The sequence below is a fragment of the Pecten maximus genome, chromosome 7 (assembly GCF_902652985.1).
Source record: "Pecten maximus chromosome 7, xPecMax1.1, whole genome shotgun sequence".
Lineage (NCBI taxonomy): Eukaryota > Metazoa > Mollusca > Bivalvia > Pectinida > Pectinidae > Pecten > Pecten maximus.
In genome coordinates, this window is record NC_047021.1 from 28,465,637 (window position 1) to 28,485,625 (window position 19,989).

At 34.7% G+C, this 19,989-nt stretch overlaps 2 protein-coding genes and 1 long non-coding RNA gene across 3 annotated transcripts; 1 reads left to right on the forward strand and 2 right to left on the reverse strand.

Moving 5' to 3' along the window:
* Positions 1 to 631: 631 nt before the first annotated feature.
* Positions 632 to 7,512, forward strand: LOC117330472 (1-aminocyclopropane-1-carboxylate synthase-like protein 1). Its single transcript, XM_033888765.1, has 13 exons — positions 632 to 858; positions 1,071 to 1,130; positions 1,526 to 1,596; positions 2,119 to 2,188; positions 2,793 to 2,859; positions 3,893 to 3,987; positions 4,190 to 4,264; positions 4,505 to 4,605; positions 5,005 to 5,134; positions 5,579 to 5,720; positions 6,278 to 6,420; positions 6,597 to 6,750; positions 7,122 to 7,512. The coding sequence occupies exons 1-13, from the start codon at positions 745 to 747 to the stop codon at positions 7,166 to 7,168; spliced, it is 1,269 nt and encodes a 422-aa protein (XP_033744656.1). The 5' UTR covers positions 632 to 744; the 3' UTR covers positions 7,169 to 7,512.
* A 6,806-nt stretch (positions 7,513 to 14,318) lies between these two features.
* Positions 14,319 to 15,720, reverse strand: LOC117330711. Its single transcript, XR_004533391.1, has 3 exons — positions 15,544 to 15,720; positions 14,739 to 14,834; positions 14,319 to 14,356 (listed from the first exon to the last, which is right to left on the reverse strand). It is a non-coding gene; the product is annotated as an uncharacterized LOC117330711 (long non-coding RNA).
* Positions 15,721 to 16,253: 533 nt separating this feature from the next.
* Positions 16,254 to 19,539, reverse strand: LOC117331160 (protocadherin Fat 4-like). Its single transcript, XM_033889757.1, has 4 exons — positions 19,276 to 19,539; positions 18,470 to 18,970; positions 17,023 to 18,248; positions 16,254 to 16,537 (listed from the first exon to the last, which is right to left on the reverse strand). The coding sequence occupies exons 1-4, from the start codon at positions 19,455 to 19,457 to the stop codon at positions 16,254 to 16,256; spliced, it is 2,193 nt and encodes a 730-aa protein (XP_033745648.1). The 5' UTR covers positions 19,458 to 19,539.
* Between the last annotated feature and the right edge of the window lie 450 nt (positions 19,540 to 19,989).

The following is a 19,989-nucleotide window of genomic DNA, read 5'->3' on the forward strand; positions in this document are numbered from 1 at the left end:
GGTGGAGGCAAGTCGGACTACCCGGATAAAAACCATCGACCGTCGGTCAGTACCAGGCAATTTCCCCACGTGGGTTTCAAACTCGCAATCCAGAGGTGGTGGAGGGCTAGTGATAACGTGTCCTGATACCTTAACAACTTGGCCACCGCAGCTCCTCATCTACAAATGAGCTCAAGCACCCCGGCACACGAAATTCAAACAGCTACACATAGGCAATCAGAAATCTGCGTAATGTATTTTAATCGCTATAATTTGATTGGAATTAGGACTTCATATTTAATATTTTACACACACAAAAAAATGTTGCATACTGCATCCCTACCATTACCTATAAGATTACTAAAGTAAGTTCCTAATTGTATTGTTAGAACAATAGCGATAGTGCATAATGGAAACATTATATTTCAATTGTTAACCAAATTATTTTCGCTAACTTTTTTTTCTTTTCTTTTCTGGTTGGTTGATTGTTTTTTATGCACATTGACAAAACAGAAATTAAATGATTCAATACATATAACACATACTTGATGATATCTTAAGATTTACAGACACTGACGGTTGACCTGGCTGTCCTAAGTATGTGTTAAAGGTTAATAAGATGTACATTTTCCAAGAGAAGCAGGAATGTACGGCGAACGTACATATTGTATGTGTGAGAGTTTGACATTTGTCAGATAAGGACTTACAAACGACTTATAGCAGTCCAGTGTGTCGACGCCAGACCAGAGACTTCACACATCCAACATGGCAGATTCAGTGTCTAGACGTGCCGACAGAGCATTGAATATACCTGAGTTTTTAGTTCATTACCTATTGGAGGTGTCTGCCAATGCCTACCATTCGACGGACAATCCCTCCGTAAGTATGTCTTAAATTATTCAGTGATGGGCTTTTATACTTGATACCGTTATACACTATGATTTTCGTTGTAACAATCTACATCAAATATAAAATGAAGTAGTTATTCAATATCATAGCGCTTTCTAAAAACGAAAGTGGATTGCGGCATACATAGGTTTAAGTTATATTGAATATCAATTTAAAATCCTAATCAAATTTTTGATTTCCAGGGCAAAATAAACCTTGGTACAATTGAAAACAAGATATGTGAAGATATATGGCTTAGGAAGGTAAATATCGATTACAGCATTTGTACTTTTAGCATAACCATTAGTATCTCTTGCAGAATTACAGATAGGCCTACCTTATTCCATATCACACTTCGAATCAACCTATCAAAGTTTTAGTATGCATTATATATAACATGAAGCTGTATTTTGTTTGTAATACTAGTATTAACATGTTATGCTTTACGATAGTTCTGTGAATTTTCAACGATTTTCTTCCTTAAGTGCCAATATACTCTTCTTATAAGGATAAGAAAGCATGTAAATGCTGTTCAATGTAAAAACATTCTGCATCGATATATATAATTTGTCCACAGAAAACCAATACATAACGTTTAAAGTTAAATTTTAAGTCAAAGAACGTTGATGAAACAAATGTCTGGTCATTTTGATTAAAGGTGGAGGAGTTGACCCCATTAATTGTGGACAAATCTTCACTGTATTATTACAACTTGACAGGTTTTGACATGTGAGTACAGATAACTAAATTTCCATGTTTATATTGAAAAAAAATCTATGATAGCTGGTCCTCTTAAATGCACAATTTTTTATTCTAATAATTCGGTAACACATGATTAGCTTTCAATGAAGTTTAATTTTCCAATATATCAGATTGCATCAAATAAAAATTCGTATAAAAGAAATATGTCTCTATTGCACTACAAAGCAATATGCGCATACTATATTATATGGATTATATTAATTGAACGCCTTACTTTCGTTATTGTCATCGGGTGGTGTTAATTTTCTATATGTTTGCTGTAGAATTCTCTAATATACTTATCATTGTATCATATACAACTATAATATATAGAGAACCGATCTATTGGTTGGTAAAAGATAAGTATTTAAATGCAGGATGTTAGCTCATTTAACAGTGAAGTTAAAACGATCATGTTAGTTACATATATTGACATTGGCATTAGTTTTTTTTTCCACATTGTGAATAATTGTTTAACGCATGATTGGTTTTACGTATTTGATGTAACAGACTGCGGCGAAACATTGGCAAGTTTTTAGGAACCAAACTGAAACTGTCGGAGCCTCTGGATCCAGAAAAGGTTTTTTTTGACTATCAAAGATTTTAAAGAATTTCTAATGGTTTTTAATGCTATAATATGTATTGTTCTATAAATCAAGATAATTTTGTTTCCTTTATTCTAAATTCATCTTTGAATTTTGTGCTAGGAATGTCTATGTCGTAAAAGTTAATATAATTAATTTGTTATTTTGTGACCTTTACATATGCAATACCCCTTACTTATATTCGCTGTTAAGTACTTTAATATTTTCTTGCTTTAATTTCAAAAGCAAATATATTAACTTATTCAAGCGTCTTCCCATAGCTTATATATCTAATTATTATGTATTTTGCAAAAAAAAACAACAACTAGAAAATCACCTACTGTAGCCAATAGTGAGTTTGTTGGGAGAGGCTACCTATGTGGTCTTCTGTTTCTACTTGAAGCTTATTGAAGAAACGAAATATTGATGTTCCCTTTCAAGTACTTCGGATCGTTATATTTTCCTTTCATTGATAGTGCTTTTTTCTTTGATCCTCTATAAATATAAAGTACGAAAGCACCCAGAAGTTTTAATGTTGTGAGGTAAATTAAATGTGTCGCTGATTTAGTATATAAAGAAAAAAATACTTTCTATTTTTAGATAGTCCTTCTTGATGGAGTTACGGCTGTACTTAATGCTACAGCGCTAGCTATCGCGGATGAAGGCGGTAAGTCAACATTATCATAGATGTCAATGAGTTTCATGTAAGTATGAACATTTTGTTTACTGTAACACCTCTAACAAGACAATACATTGACATTATTTGTAGTTTTATTTATATTAAGAGAATAACTAGCATGATGAGGGCTGGAAAAACTGATCTGGTCAGTCAAAATGACTTGTCCTAATTTACCAAAAATATTACAGTACTGCCATGTGGACTACGGTGTCCTTGATGAAGGTTATGTATAGTTTGATCGATTTTAAACGTCACAACATCAATTCAATTGACAATTATCGTTTGGTTTATGAGCTACATGGGTAAAGGGTCATTGACGTTTTTCTTGACATTACCAACACCAAAGTAGTGTTGGTCATTATGACAGCCTTATTGAAACCATGAAAACAATAGGGTACATATTCCATCAACTTCTTTCTTTAAAACGGTAATAATAAGAGTATATGCTAAAAACAACTCTTTGAAAGAAGTGATATTTGAACATCAATACCAATACACGGATGTACTAGCATTTGACGTTATGATAATTCATTCGCTATTCGTAAAACGACAATATGATGATGTATATATTGATGAGACATACTTTGTCGATAATGGACTCCTACTTTCCTTCGAATGATTTATTTGTTAATATTATTAAACGCCCCAAACTAATAAATCAATATGACATCAATGCCATTAAACTTACATAGAAATGAAATGCTTTACTAATAATGTCCTGGTATGAGTGTCAAATCCAATGTCTGCCATGACATTCGATAGCACATACTTGATACATTCAACCTCCTCATGATATCATATTAAAGTATTTCCGAGGTCTACTTTTAAATGGAATAGAGTAATAAACCTCTTTCCAAATTAATACCAGCAATAGTTGATGACGGTCAGCTACGTATCAATCTTTATTTAATTGATTAATTTATTAATCAATTTTTGCTTTGGGATGAAAAACAAATGTTAATCTCCTTTTTTATAATAGTGAATCACTGTGCTGATGTTGTTGATACTCTATTGTTCCTAGAGACCATACTTTGTCCTATTCCTACCTATGGACGCATCCTAAATGATATAGAGGAAGTGGCAGGAGCCCGGTTCTACAAAGTGCCAATGTTCAAGGTATCCTTGTCTAAGAATAATGCTATGTTATGGGAAATCCTTCAAACCACATCAAATTTCACTTCAAAATAAAAACATAATTGAAATACAATGTGTACAGTTTTCTTCTGAATATATTGTATACGCAAATTGTGTTTATATATGTGAACTTATTAACTAATGTCTTGATATCACAGTAATACAAACTAATCACATTTTCCAGGAGTATGATACTGGAGATGCCGCCGAGTTCCAGCTTAGTGTTATTGAAAAGTATTATCATAAAGCGATTGACGAGGTAAAAATATCTATACATTTTTCCCCTTCCAATGTCCTTATAACCTTATCAATAGAAAAGTTTTTACTTAAAAATCTTGTTTTTAATCTGGATACAATGGTTGTACAGTTTTTTTCCATATACACGTAAATTGTTTTTATGATATAACTAGAAAACTATCGATAAAGTTATTGTTAACACTTATTGAAACAATATACCATTATCAATTAACAATTTGCTTACATCTCACTTCACTGGCAGGGTCACACTGTAAAAGGTGTCATACTGTGTAATCCTCAAAATCCGACAGGGAAGGTATACAGCAAAGACGACATATCCAGTCTGCTAGAGTTCTGTGCAAGGTATTACGTAGTATTGTTAGTAAAATGGCTGTTTTTGAAAATACACATTTGATATAACATTAAATGACTTGATATATAAAATTTTAAAATAGATATTACAATGCACTCTGTCCAAACCGGACTCTGCCCAATTCGGATATTTGCCAAAACCGGCCAAATAATTTGGTCCCAAAAATACCCTTCTTTATCTATAGTAAATAAACTCTGCATAATCCGGACTCTGTCTATTCTGTAATCCGGCCAAAATGTACTTGATATGTTTTCTGTTTTTTAAATTGTTATTAATAATGTCATTACAAGCACAGAAAAAAGAACAACACTGAATTTCCAAAGTGTTTTCATATACATACAAATAAGCTTGACTATCTGAGTATAATTCCGTTGAATGGACTGTTTTAGCAAAAAGATCCATGCAGTTATCGATGAGATTTATGCTCTGTCATGTTACGACAAACCGACATTCACCAGTGTACTACAGTGTGATATCCCGGATCCGTGTCGTACCCACTTCCTGTGGGGATTCAGTAAGGTAAGGGTATCGAGTGTATGTTGTATCACTCTTACTGTAGGGGCTCAGTAAGGTCTAACAGTAGAAAAATATCAACTAAGTTTGTACTATATCAAATAACACTGATGATTCAAAATACAGTAGTAGCATATTCCCTTGGTACCGAATAAAATACGCAATTTGCTATTAAATGTTTAAATAGTAAAAGGGAAAATGGGAAAATGGGAAATTGATACTATGCAGATACACATTGATGGTTATTACAGCATATCTATGTACGGTAATATCGAAATAACTTTAAAAGGGTATTATTAGCTGGTTTAAATGTATTAATTGCAAATAATGAACAAATATGTTATTCGTATCTCAATAATGAGTCGTATTTATCAAAATCCAGAAAGTACAACAACTTCAGGATAAATGCAGAATATTTCCATACATTCACTTCTAGTTGTTTTCCATCAGGATCTGTCTCTATCAGGCTTCAGGTGTGGAATGATATACAGTGAAAACACCCGGTTACTGGATTACGTTAAAAAAGTAGCCTTCTTCTGCTCGGTTCCTGCTCCTGTTCAAATCATTTTGAATGCCATCATATCTGACTCCGGTTAGTACGTTTTACATTTATTAACCCCAATAAAAAGGTAGTAAAAGTTACTGGATTGTTAAAGAAATTAACACAATTACATATTATTGTTACCGTTCTTTGTTTTATATTTGTTAAGAGGAAAAATAACAAAGAATCTATATGTCGAAAAGCAAAATAATTGGTAGCATAATATTTGACCTCGTACACTACGACGTTGCGGCTGACAAGAGTGAGCCATTTTAAATGATCATTATAAAAATAATACAAAATCGTCATTATATCATGATAATATAGGATTATATTGTCATCACTAGTGATACTATTAAGTTAATTCACATATTTCATCGGTAATAATGTGATAAAATTTTATTTCGTTACTTTGAAGTGAGGATCCCTGTTTATGCTTATGCGAGACAAAAACAACTACAAAAATACCGGAGATGTTTATCATTCAGCTTAAGGCGTACTTACATACAACGAGACAACAGTATACACAGAATACCAATAATATAGCCAACCTATAAGATAAATCATACGATATATTATAAACTCTATAGACTCGTTTTTATATACAGAGTGGCTAGACACAGTGTACTTCCCATCATATCAAGAACGTCAACGGGAAAATTTTGAAATTGCATGTGCTGGATTAGAAAAGATTGGGATACCCTTCTACCATGGAACTGCTGGAAGCTATATTTGGATGAACTTAACAAAGGTTCGTATTATCGGAAATATATCTGATACAGCGTCTTTCTTTCTTTTTGTATTTTTAAGGGTGTGTGTGATTTTTTTATTTCATTTTTGTGTCAAAATCTGAAAAAAATTTCAATAAGATTATTCGCTGAAAAATAGATATATATATATATATTGTTATTGCTTTGAACGTTGTAGTATCTGTCAAACAAGACAGAAGAAGAGGAGTTGGCGCTGTTCCATAAATTACTTGAAGGTGGTGTATACCTATGTCCTGGTAAAGAAATGATCTCACCCTATCCTGGATGGTTCCGTCTTACATTTACAACGTACAAAGACCACGTGATTGAAGGTACATGTAATTAAAAATGTGCAGTATATCTTATTTTTATTTTCCACTGAAAACGATAATATTGTGCTAGATACTCAATAACACCAAAGACAATTTAACTGCCAAGGTGAGTTTTGAGCGAATGATTTTTTTCTGAGAGAGGTCAAAACGTAGGTGATGAAAAATACATATATGATATACAAAAAAGTACATATCAGTATTCAGCCATTTATATAGTTTAATAAATAATATGACTTGATATCTAGTATCTGATTTGATATAGAATATAAAGTATCAATTTTGATTTAAGGTATTAGTTCTGGCAATCAAAAAGGACAAAATCGATGCAAACATCAAGTATTTAATATATCTTATTTTATCGCACATTTTAGGTTTGAAGAGGATGGAAAATATTCTGTCTACGTGTTCATCCGCTTAACGTTTTCAAGCAGTACATTATTGCAATACTGATGTTGGACTAAATCTTAGTTCAAACCCCACCACCGGATTGTAATAATTTGCTTACGATATCATAAACTTTTATCAATGTCTCAAACTTATTTTTCTCCCTTTGTTACCACAATTATATTGACTGTGAAAACAACATGTGTGTCCTTGTGTGCGATCGTTAGGTTGACCCTTGAATAGGTCAAGATCACGTTCGAAGGGATTACAACCGAGAACAAACAACAAGCTGAAGTTTACCAGATGGAGAGTGTTATCTTAAGCGGACAAACAGGTTCGTCTATTTTTAAATGTAATAAAATCAGACATAGATCTTAACGAACTTGATAGATTTTCTTATTAGGGTGTATCTCAAAAGGGCAGGAAATTAATAGGAATTAAAACTAATGCGAGTAACAATTCGCATCTGTTGCTACTAAAATACTGAAGTTGCATTGCGCGTTTTCAAGATTAATAACAGAAATTATAATTTGTGTATTTCATGTGCCTCAGAGGCTAGAGTATGAATGAAATCCGTTCTTTCTGTGATACCCATTGACAGTGTTGTACTCTGTCATTGATGAAAAAAAAATAATACCATATAAAAGTTGTTTAAAAAAGTTTGAAAATCTTCCACTGCACAGAAACATGACATACAATTGTCGTCCATATTCGAGTTTTGTTAACGGAAACCTAGTTGTATCACGCTTTAATCGTAAATCGTTAATATCAATCATCAGTAATAATTTGGACCACCATGGAAGTGTCAGCGTAACTTAATTCGATCGTTGAAAATATTGAAACTTAAATTAAAATCAAGTATGTGATACCTTATCGCACTTCCGGAAGTCTAACACTACACCTTGCAGACAGCTGGTCTTTTCGTTTGCAATGTGAGTCATATACAGTATGTGCGTCATATTTCCAAAACTATTTGTTACTTTCAAACCATGATGAAACTATCATCTGTAATTATGGCCATTGAAACCTTTCTGTGAATGATGAAAGTATAACACAGCGAACAATAGCTAATAGTACATTATCCAATACAAATAAACCGCGGCTTCAGAGAGTAAAACGTTTCCTCATTGGACAGTTCGCTAAAAGTAGGCGAGGCTTCAAGGTCTTTCAAGGACATCGACTTGGTGTGCACGTGTGTTCGGTGGTGTACAGGGGTTCCCCGCGAAAAGAGGATTCGAACTTGCATTGTTTGCATAAATTACGATATCCGTATGATTGAATGCAAAACAAACGATTGTTTATATAGATGGTGAATTAGTATTACGCTTTCAGGTTAGAAAATATCTCTACAAACTCGTTTTAGCTTAAATAATTCGAGAACGCATGCGTGAACAACATCTAGCGGGCCCCTGCAATGCTAGACGTAATCATAGGGAATTCGTGCTAAGTTCCTATGAATGTGATTATTAATTGAAATAACATCTAAATAGCCCTGGCAGCGAAATAAACAACAACTTCAGTTAAACGACGGCACCGTTGCTGATAAAAATCGTAGATTTAGTTGCAATAGTACTAGTACTAATGGTGGGCCTGATCATGACGGTACTCAAACACGTCGGGAGGTACCGGCAGGTCTACCTGCAATTTGGACTCGTTCGACTGAAGGACAAACAGGATATGCTGTCGATATTATTCTTCCACTAGATATTCAAAAACCCTTTTTTCTGTCGCTATTTTGATCAAATGGATATGTGTGACTACAAAATCATGTGCCAAATTAATGTTTAACCAGTGGGGTGCGAATTACTGTATTTGTCAGTACATCAAATACAATCAAAACTCGTCAAGGTAGTGAAGTACTTTTGTCGTCCACAGATAACATTCAAGGGCAGTAAGTACAACGATGTTTCCTCTTAGGGTTACCTTGAGTCAGATATAATCTGGCTAGTGACGTAATGTATTCCCGTCATAGAAAAAGTCTGAGTGTGTTTTCCTCTTGTCTAAGGTTTATAAACGGTGTAGTAGTAATCGATTTTCCTTTTCACTTGACAATATGGTTTATGCTTATATGATCAAGTACACTATGTATGTGTAACACAGAAGGCACTTGCTTTCATCTAAGTATATTTACAAACAAACACAAAAAACATGCAATTTTTTATTACTTCCAAATAAAGAAAGGTATCACAGAATTATTTCCTGCTTAAAGACATCTATGGTCAGGTCAATGTAAATAAAAAAAGATAATACTAATAATGGTAATAAATAATAGAGACTGAGAATAAAGGAATGCTGTAAAAGATATACATTAAAAACAAAACAATACTGATAGAAACTTGAACAATAACAAAATAAGTTTAAGAACGTGAATGGCTTATGTTTGAGGACAAATAGGACATCGGAAATAAAAGAAGATTTTTCCCTCTGGAAAACAATAGATATGCCCCAAAACTCAATGAAAATGCAGATATAAATAGTTGTGAATTCAGTATATGTTTTCGTAGCGTTTCTAGTATATCATAATGCTAGCATTTAAACTCTGATTTAAAAAATAGCCAATAGGTATTTTGCAGGGTTTTTTTTATGTGACTTATCATTTATATACTATAATATACCAGCTACTGAATATACATGAGAAATGATTTCCTGTCTTAAAAATGAGAACAACTTAAGAACGACTTGAGAACAACTTCAGAACAACTTCAGAGAAACTTCTGGTGGGAACCTGCACGTGCTGTGACGTTTCTGCCGAAGAAAAGACGAATTCGTGTAATTGACAGCGACAGACATTGACTAGAGTAGAGTTTGAGAAAATTAAGTGACGCGTAGATAAATAAAAGTGTACCGTGAACATGCCATTTTCTTTTTGTTAATTACCATGATCCATCTTATCAGCTGTGAGCCGTAAAACACAAACTGAGTTGTACTACTCCGCCCAAAAATAGTCCGTTCAGATTTCTTTAATTTTTTTAATCAAAAGCGCATTATTTGGAAAAAGAAATATAATTTCAGTCATAGATATGCATATTTAGAGTAAATTGACATTATGCAAATTTTGTTTGTTTTGTTTTATTAAATTTATTGAACGCTAAATATTACTTCGCCGATATTGGAATGTCGCCTTGACATTGAAAAACGGTAGACACATCAACATGTGCTTCGTTACTGTTGAAACTTGTGTAAGTCGACAATGTTATTGTTTAACACTTTGAAATTGCCTTTTGTTCAAAAAGATAAAAGATGGGTAGTAAATAAATGATAAAAAGACTATCACTACATTTTTCCTGGCTACCTCGATCTCATTCACGAGCTCATGATGAAAAAATTGTTCTCACGACAACCCCTGAAAAAAAACAGCGATAACCTCTAAATCTTAAGAGTGATTGTTAAAAAAAAGTTGTGTAATGGCCTTTTAAGATGTAATGTTATCGCTGACACCAACAAGACAATTTACTATCCCAATTAGAAAAAAATACATATCTGTCAGCAATATGTAGCAATGCGTATGCTAGAAGTATACAACAACTTGTAACACCTTCATGAACTTCGTTTCAATTCGGTAGATTATCATGTTTAGATATTATTTTCTGGGATTTTGGTATTTTTTTCGTAACGGTTTATACGATGGTGTCACAATGAGTTTGGTCATTTAAAGTGTCATATCTTCACAGAAAATGAACAAAAATGTGTTCTTTAAGGCTGCTGTAGAAATAGACATTATATAGATAATAATTTGCCCTATATATAGTTCATATACTTGTTCCATTTTGTGATTTTCTAGGAGTTGTGTCCCTTTACATTACAAGTCGAATGTACATTTCAATAGTTACATTATTCATGGCATTTACGTATGTGAAATTGATTGTGAGATAACATTGATTCTGCTAAAATTAAGGAAAATACTTAATTTGCTCCTCTTGTTTGAATTACATTGACAATATAATCATAAAACATACATTGTATAGAATATAATACATACTATTTCAATGTCAAATATCAAAATACAATAACAAAACGCATGTGACTTTGTTCTGATATCACAGTACAATAATTCAATACTCGGTATACATAATCAAGTACTTTACCCTATATCCGAAATAGTCCATGTCATTTTCACATCTGCAAATAATATATGCTAACTTTAAAGAATGTAAGGAAGGTGAAGTAATGGTATAAGCAGTTAGCGAGAACGCAATATCGTTATAAAAATATATGAATATATATATAAATATTACCAAACCTGTATAATCACTAGAGACCCCTAAGCCCCATCGCAAAAATAACAATACGCAACCAGCTAATATTAAATAGCAAGCTAATTAAGGATTGAATAATGTTATGTTGAGGTGTATGGGGGTATAAACCTCAATAGGTCTTGAGACAAATTTATTATGAACTGCAACAAAGCAGCTCATAATAAATTTGTCTCAAGACCTATTGGGGTTTATACCCCCATACACCTCAACATAACTTTATTCAATCCTCATATTTATATTTTTTTATATTTTGTACGATATTTTGTCTTTGACAAATAGGGACTTGTGCAAGTCTACCACAGAACTTACCGAAATGTACGTCATCACTCTTCGTCTACATATGGTTAATACTTTCAGGATTTCTTTCGTGAACAAACTTAATAGCGAATTAAAACAGATATTAGTTTTAAAGGGTTTTTATTTCATATAAATATGATCACTTTTGAAAAGGAATTAAAATAAAATATAGTCCAAGCTTGACAAATGTATTCCTACGCCGGACTTGATATAGTTCATTGAAAAATGACTCGAGTTAACTGTGGTAGGTTCATTAAGTTTGAATTGAGTGGAAATATAAATATAACCCAAATGAATGATATATTCAACGAAATTAGAGAAACATGGAAATTGAAGTGCGCGTATTTTTCTTTATTGAAGCATCCGTCATAATATATTTAGGTAAAAAAATGATAATATTTTCTAATACAATGATCACAAATGTTGGTAGTAAAAATAAAATGCAAAATAACAATCACGACTTAATGAATAATACATTATAACTATAAAATGTAATATGATATTCGTACTCGATTCTGAATCCTACCTGAGCCAATGAAAGATGTTTTCCTTTTATTCTGCATTGTGTTTAAATGCATCGTTAATCAAAAGTGTTTTTTATCGAAAAACTGATTGGTCATGAAGTGATTACGTATCAAGCCTAATTCATTAGTTGATAACTCAGCGGCAGCAATTTGCTGTATATAGTCTAGTCTAATAACAATGAATCATGAGGCGAGAAAGCAATCTAAAACCTTATATGGGTATGTTATCAGGCGTGCTGATAAATTCCATAATCTGAGAGTCGTTTTCAGTTACTAGTTGAGCTAGTGCTTGCAATAACGTTTAAGCAAAAGCCCGAGCAATGAATCACAATCAGTATGACTTGATGCTTTAGAAGGTAACTCACTGAAGGGTATAGTTTATGTCTTCATGTCGTCATTTACATTGCCTACTGGTATGATGATTTAACACAATACTACAAGTTCTCTTGTTAACCATGATCTTTGTTTGAGCGTTATGATAAATATAATAAACAAATATATTATTCCGTTTTTCCCTGAACAAATACTTTGTTGTATAGCGACATTACATGCATGTATACCCGTTTACGCATCCAATTCATAATTGCTGTTTCCTATATCGACTTTAACTGGGTTTCCATCTGGAGTTTTAATCCATTGTCGCTCGTTAGTCTTTGTGCTATATTGGTAGACCTGGCCCGAGGCTGTTAGAGATAAATAGATACAAAATGTTTCAAGATTTAAGACAACTATTAACAAAGTAACGTTAAACAAAAATGATAGCTTGATCATGTCATGCTCTACAAAGTGACGAACAGCTAACATCTACATATGGTCACATGGAAAAAATATTTTGATTTCTGATGTTTCTATTTCTAGAAACGCCCAGTCAATATTGCGGTTATGACGTCATGATCATTGTGACATCTTAATGCCCGGATGTAAATTTCCTGTTTTCCAGATAGATATAATGCAAACTCACCCTTTCGGAAATCATTTCTTATATATAATCAGGACCTTTGATTCGGTCAATATGACTTTATATCGACCTCAGGATACACCCTCGGTCAATATTTAATTCTTACAGTATTTACACTCTATTTACCTCACTAAAAGGCCTATAATTCATAATTTTCAACTGTTGCAATATCTTGTAGGTATATGTCACGGCATTCTTATTCAGAAGTAAGCGACATGCATCGAAAAAGAAGAAAAAAATTAAAAAGCTACTCAATCAGGCAGCTATTTCATGAATACCCTAAATGCATTAGTTATGAAAAAAATTACCATTTATATGTTACCTTGGTCAACCGCTCTTCCATCAAATTCTCTATTCGTGATAACAAAATCACCCTTTTTTTGCCAAGCATTGATGTCTCCTCCAGGCTCCACAATAAATGCTGTATTTGCAGGTGCTTTACTATTGAATGCCTGAAATATACATAATGCACTTTACACACAATTGTTGAAATTAGTTACATATCGCGATATCATTTTAATTTCATTGATTTAATTAGTAATCAGTTTATTCTTATCAATACAGTATTATCAAGCACTTTCATGTTTAGTATACTTGTAAAGTCATGTTCACGTCATGATCATCTACAGGTTAAATTTCCCATCAATACATTTACTTTCAGTAATACGTCAGATGACGGTTCCTAACAACTATACACATGGACACAACTTGATAGACGTGTAGAGATTTGATTTATCCTTTGATACATTACAATCGTGGAACGAAATATCAGACGGAACATGTTCGGAACCCACATACCATAACACTGTATCCAAAGACACGGACTATTTATCTCTAAGACTATATCAAGTTGTAAAAAAACCGTGATTCTAAATCAAAACCGATTGGAAAAGAGTTCACCATGTAAACATAACACGAAGGTTACGATGAAGACCCATGGAAAAATAAATTACAAAATCAAATAAGACAAGGTGTTTCTAAAGAATAAGCGCTTCTGTTCCATCATGTTTAATCCGTGTAATTTCAGGTTGTTAATACGAGAAACGTGGTGGTTAAAAAGTGAGCTCTTGTGTATATTGCACCGTGTATCCCAAATCGCAATGCTACGAAATATAAAGTGTTGTAGAATACTTAGATACTTACTGATGTTGCTGTCACTGCGTGAAGTCCAGCCCTCCGCCCCTGGCCTACATAAATTACAATGGTACATTGAGAGTAGATGTATTCAATCATTTATTTTGTATTGTGGTGTGATAATTATTGTCGTGATGTCAGCTAAATAACAGTATGTTCACTAATAAGATTATAAATCCTTATAACTAGGATGAATCCTAAGATGCAGCTTCAGTGTAGTAATAGGAAGCATATTTTGTCCATGCTAAACAGCCTAAAATTGTCATTACGTCGGCTTAATACCTGCACAAATATAGCTAACAATGCTATATAACATTATCAAACTATGAAACTGTGCTATGTTGTGGATGGAGAGATGTCAGAAAAGCTGCTATACACCGACACTATTACTAACCGGATAAGTATGATGGACACAGTTCGTAAAAATGACCTTACGTGAATATGGTGGTGGCTCCTTGTTCGGACTCCACGACCTCAGCTCTCGGTTTATTACTGGTAGAATTGGCTGCTGCGTCTGCTGTTTTGCTCTTACTAAATAAAGAAAACAACTTCTATGAATGGTTTTATGACGCACTAATAAGTAACACAATACATGTAGTTTCAATCAGATCACAGTAGCCTAATCAAATATTCGCTGAATATGCCGATAATCAAACTTGAGCGAGGGGTCTAGATAAGTAAGTCTACCAAGTAAGTTTCATCAAAATCCGACCAATCCTTCGAAAAAATATCGCGCGTAGAGCGAATCCGGATGGACGGAAGAACAAGCGGACGGACAGAGCCCATTTGTATATCGTTGGGCGGGGGGGTTAACATTTCAATACGTACCTAGGAAGACACTTTGAAGATGACGAAAGAGACACTGTTAAGAAATATTGTAAACTGCAACTATGACCCCTTTGCCGACGTCGCAATTACTTTTTGTAGTATTCCCCTATCGTTGCGGTTACCATGATAATACTGACTCAAAATTGTTTCTGTTTAAATATTGTGAATGGTAATTGTAAACCTTTGACAAATCGAATAATTTTTTAAAAGACTTATCTTTAGTAGTTCACTGTCATTATAGATACCATAATAATGACTTTCGTCAAGAAATATTGTAAACCATTACAGAGACTCACGGACTCAATCTAATTAAAATTATAGCGTAATGCAGTGTATCGTAGAGGAGCAAGAATCACAGGTCTAATTTTAATTAGGTTGCTCACTGACTTGCGTGTCACCAAGATTATATTACCTTCTATCTCTGCAGTACTTCACGATCATTACGGTTGCAAAAGCGATACTAAGGACTCCAACGAGAACACATATGGTGGTCACGGCAATTCCAGTGGCTGTTTGTATCCAGGGTGTGCTACTGTCGGCCGTGCCGCTGTCGTACAGTGGTATCTTTTGTATGACGTACGGATCCCACGAAGTCCCTGTAGATGATAATATGTGATACGAAATAAAATACAAAGTCTGAAAATAAAGTCAGTTGTTTGAATTACACTCTGGAAGGAGTAGTACAATATATCTTATAAACAATATATTTATATCGCATTATTGAAATCCATCACGAGGCAAATAATGCTAAATAATGTATTAATTCAAATGAATTGTTGAAATATGTATGTAGGTAGGCATTACCTATGACACTAGCTGAGGGTGTACCAGCCGTATCGGTAGCTACAAATCCCTGGGCAGTCGCAGCACTAAGAAACAACTTGTCTGAACCCACATTACTGATGGAATCTGTCGTATTGTCTTGTATTACATACATATGGACAATACTCAAGCTGAAAAGGCAATGCTCATATATCACAGAAATCAGAGTTCAGTTCAAATATGAAAACAAAATCTACAAAGTATATTTCGCAAATGTGTTTATCTATACAAATGCTTTAGATATGTCAATCAAAATAAAATGCCAACATTTTGAGATTCAATTCTCGTGTGAAGCAATTGTTACCTTCCGGATGATTCGACTATACACCAGCGTTTGACTGAGGCACTGGGATATGTCACCTGGTACACGGCATCCAACAGACTGATGAAGGCACTTTCTACGGACTCGTAGTAAGTTTTATTAATTCCCAGGTAAAATGATATGACGACAATTGAAGGAGTGTACACATCTATCCGAATTGTTGCGCTGGTACTGGTAAGTTGGGTGGTTCCTCCATCATGGGAATAGGCGTAAGTTATGTATCTCTTACCGCTTGACAATGTCGTAGCCCGAGTGATGGCACCTGTAACAGCATACCCAATGGACATCAAACACGTAGAGGATCTGTGTCCAATGAATTTAAAATGTGGAGCAATTGAGTCTTATGTTTTTTTATCATCAATAAGAATGCAATTCGGGTGACAGGTAAATAGAATGATTTAACGAGTTTTTGCCAAATAGGATTATCAAGATGAAAATAATCTGGTTGACACATCAATAGAACGATATCCTAAGTTCCGGTTTTTTCTGGGCGACGGATCAATACAATTACATACTCAAATTGTATTCGCATTAACAATCAATAAAAAAAAACTTGAAAATCATTATTGAACCAGTTAAACCAGTTATGTGCGGGTACATGAATAACATTTGCTTCCAGTAGCCCAACAATCATAGTTGGAATTTATCGGCATTTATGTAAATGCAATTAGAATTAACACAGAGATAATTGACAGAATGAAATATGAGATGCATTATTGTTAGTATATGTGTAATGGTCACACGTACCGGTACTGGAGTCGAGAGTAAAATCACTGTTAGACGTTGTGAAGTAATAATACAACTGTGCGTTGGCACCCTCATCTGCGTCCGTAGCAGTCAGTATTATTATTGTAGGGTTACATGATCCTGTATACGGTACCTCACTGTTGTAGTAAGTGGGGGAAAATATTGGGGAGTTATCGTTTTCGTCAGCCACATTGACGGTGAGAGTTGTAGATCCGGTTCTTGGTGTGGTACCTGTATCTACAGCCAAAACAACTACAGTAAATGATGCATCTACCTCTCGGTCAATTGAGGCCTTAACTTCAACCAGACCTGTAGACGACCCGATTGTCATATAAATATCTGCCCTAGCGCCGGCTATTGTAGAAGTGTCAAAAGAATACACAATGACTGCATTGACTCCTGTGTCGGCGTCCGTAGCAGACATTGTAGTAATGGATGTGCCAACAGATGTATTTTCCGTCACTGTGGCGGTGTAGGTCGTGCTAGCGAATGTAGGATCGCTGTCGTTCAGATCATTTATCGTTATGGTAACATTAGTATCCGAAGATAATACTGGCGTTCCTGAATCCTGGACACGGCACCAAATAACGTACGTGTCGACACTCTCTCGATCGAGACTAGCGCTTGTTTTTATTACGCCTGTTGAAGTGTCTATAGTTACAGGATTTGAACCGCCCGACCAGTAACCTATTATGCTGTAACTTATCGCCGAGTTAACCCCTGTATCCGCATCTGTAGCTGCTATGGTACCAACATTTGAGCCAGTTGCTACATTTTCGTCCACTGTGAATGTGTATGGTGCTGCCGTCCATGCTGGTGTATTATCATTTAAATCACCAATGGTTACTGTGCATGTTACACTAGCTGTTCTTGGTGTCGCTCCATTGTCAACAACGTATACCTCTAATGTATAAGATGCTGTTGTTTCTCTGTCTAGCGCATTCACTGTTTGTATTATTCCTGTTCCGACCTCTATCTTAAAGTCTGTATTCGTGTTCCCAGAATTGATAGAGTATGCTAACTGACTATTCTGTCCATCATCAGGATCAGTGGCAGTGATTGAGAAGATGACGGTGTTGACGGCGGTATCCTCATCTATCGTGCTGTCATAGGTACCAGATATACTGGGGTCGTTGTCATTCACGTCTATCAGAGAGATGGTTATGGTAGAGGTCCCTGTGAGAGGGGTGGCGCCTTTGTCTGTGGCCAGGATCACTATGTCGTAACTGAAATCCATTATCAAACAATATATTTAAGGAGTGTAATAAAAAAAAAAGTAACCTGACGAAAATCGAGAATGGGATTTCTTGTAAATATGTGTTATGCTTTCATTAAGAGATTTGTATTATTTCGTTTAATATAACTAGAGATGTTTAATGGATTATTATTGAAAAAAAAATATAAAAAAAATAAAAAATAAAAAAAAAATGATGTACTTTGTATTTACCTGGCTGTTGTTTCTCTGTCAAGAACAGCATTACTAGTAATAATTCCGGAAGTAGTACCGACTGTAAACGGTACTGAAGAAATGGTGCTGTACTCGAATACATTATTATTGTTGCTTACGGAATCAGCATCAGTTGCAGAAACCGTCGTCACAGTTGTAGTAACTGGCGAGTCTTCTGATAATGTGACGGTATAGGTTGTCGGATTAAAAGTGGGCGTATTGTCGTTTTCGTCTGAAATGGTGACCTGGACAAGACACTGAGCTGTTAGAGCGGGAACTCCGTCCACCGCCTGTACTATCATGGAAAATATCGTGTTAACTTCGTAGTCAATGACGGCTGTAGATGTGATTATGCCTGTTGAAGAGTCGATAGCGAAGTAGGATGCTCCGTCTCCTGAGGAGATTGAATACGTTATCGTACCAAATGTACTAGCATCTCCATCTGTAGCAGCAACTTGGACTAACGTGGTTCCTGTGGCTTGGTTCTCGGCAAAAGTGGGTCTGTAATTAGAGATAGTTTTGCTTAAGTATAGTTTTAAAGATTTTAAAACTTTAACTGTGGTCAGGAAGTAGAGGAACGTAGAAGAATTTTCAGGCTATACTAACGGGACCCTTACACTTAGAGTAGTGTGCGAAAGACGCATGAGTATACACAAATAATGAGTATCATGATTATTCGGTAATGCTAAAAAAAACAACAAGCCTGGAAGGTAAGAGAATATGAATAGGGTAGTACTAACGCAACAACAGAAGTTCTATGAATTTCCGCACAAAACTGCTTCCGTCTAGAAGAAAGCTATACATACGTGTACGTCGAACTACCAAAAACAGCAACTTCGTTGACATCGTTCACAGTGATTGTAACGATCGCAGTGACGTAAGTCGTTCCGTCATATGCCGTCACTAGAAGTTGATGATTGGTTGCCGTCTCGTAATCCATACTCGTGACAAGTAATATGGTTCCCGCGTTCGTATCCAATGCAAACATGGAGTAAGTAGCGACGAAAGCGTAAGAAATGGAATCTCCGGTATCGACAGAGTCTGTAGCCGTGACGGTCACGACAGTGGATCCCTACAGCTGTGTCTTCTCCAAGAGACAAGGCATACGTCCCTGTAAGCAGCAGGTGTTGTAGCACAATTTAATGTTTGTTTACATAAATCGAAGAAATCGGATAATTTTTTATTGAATTTTCATCTGCATTGTACTAGTTTACTATGGAATACAGCTTTATTGTATATATATTTTTTTACATAGTCAAACGTTTTGGAATATGAGTTGCATGAATGGAATGATAACATTACAATCACATTGAACATAATATATTGGCTATATATTTTTTTCTTTAATGGATAGTGATTGATATAAAATTGTAAACACGAATAAGAAATAATCAATTTCAATCACCAGAACTCGTAAACACGGGAGAGCCCTCGTCTACAGCCCCGACGTTGACATCAATTGTCACTGTAGCCGTGAGCTCCGGAGATCCGCCATCTTTTACCGTCACTTGTAAGTTATA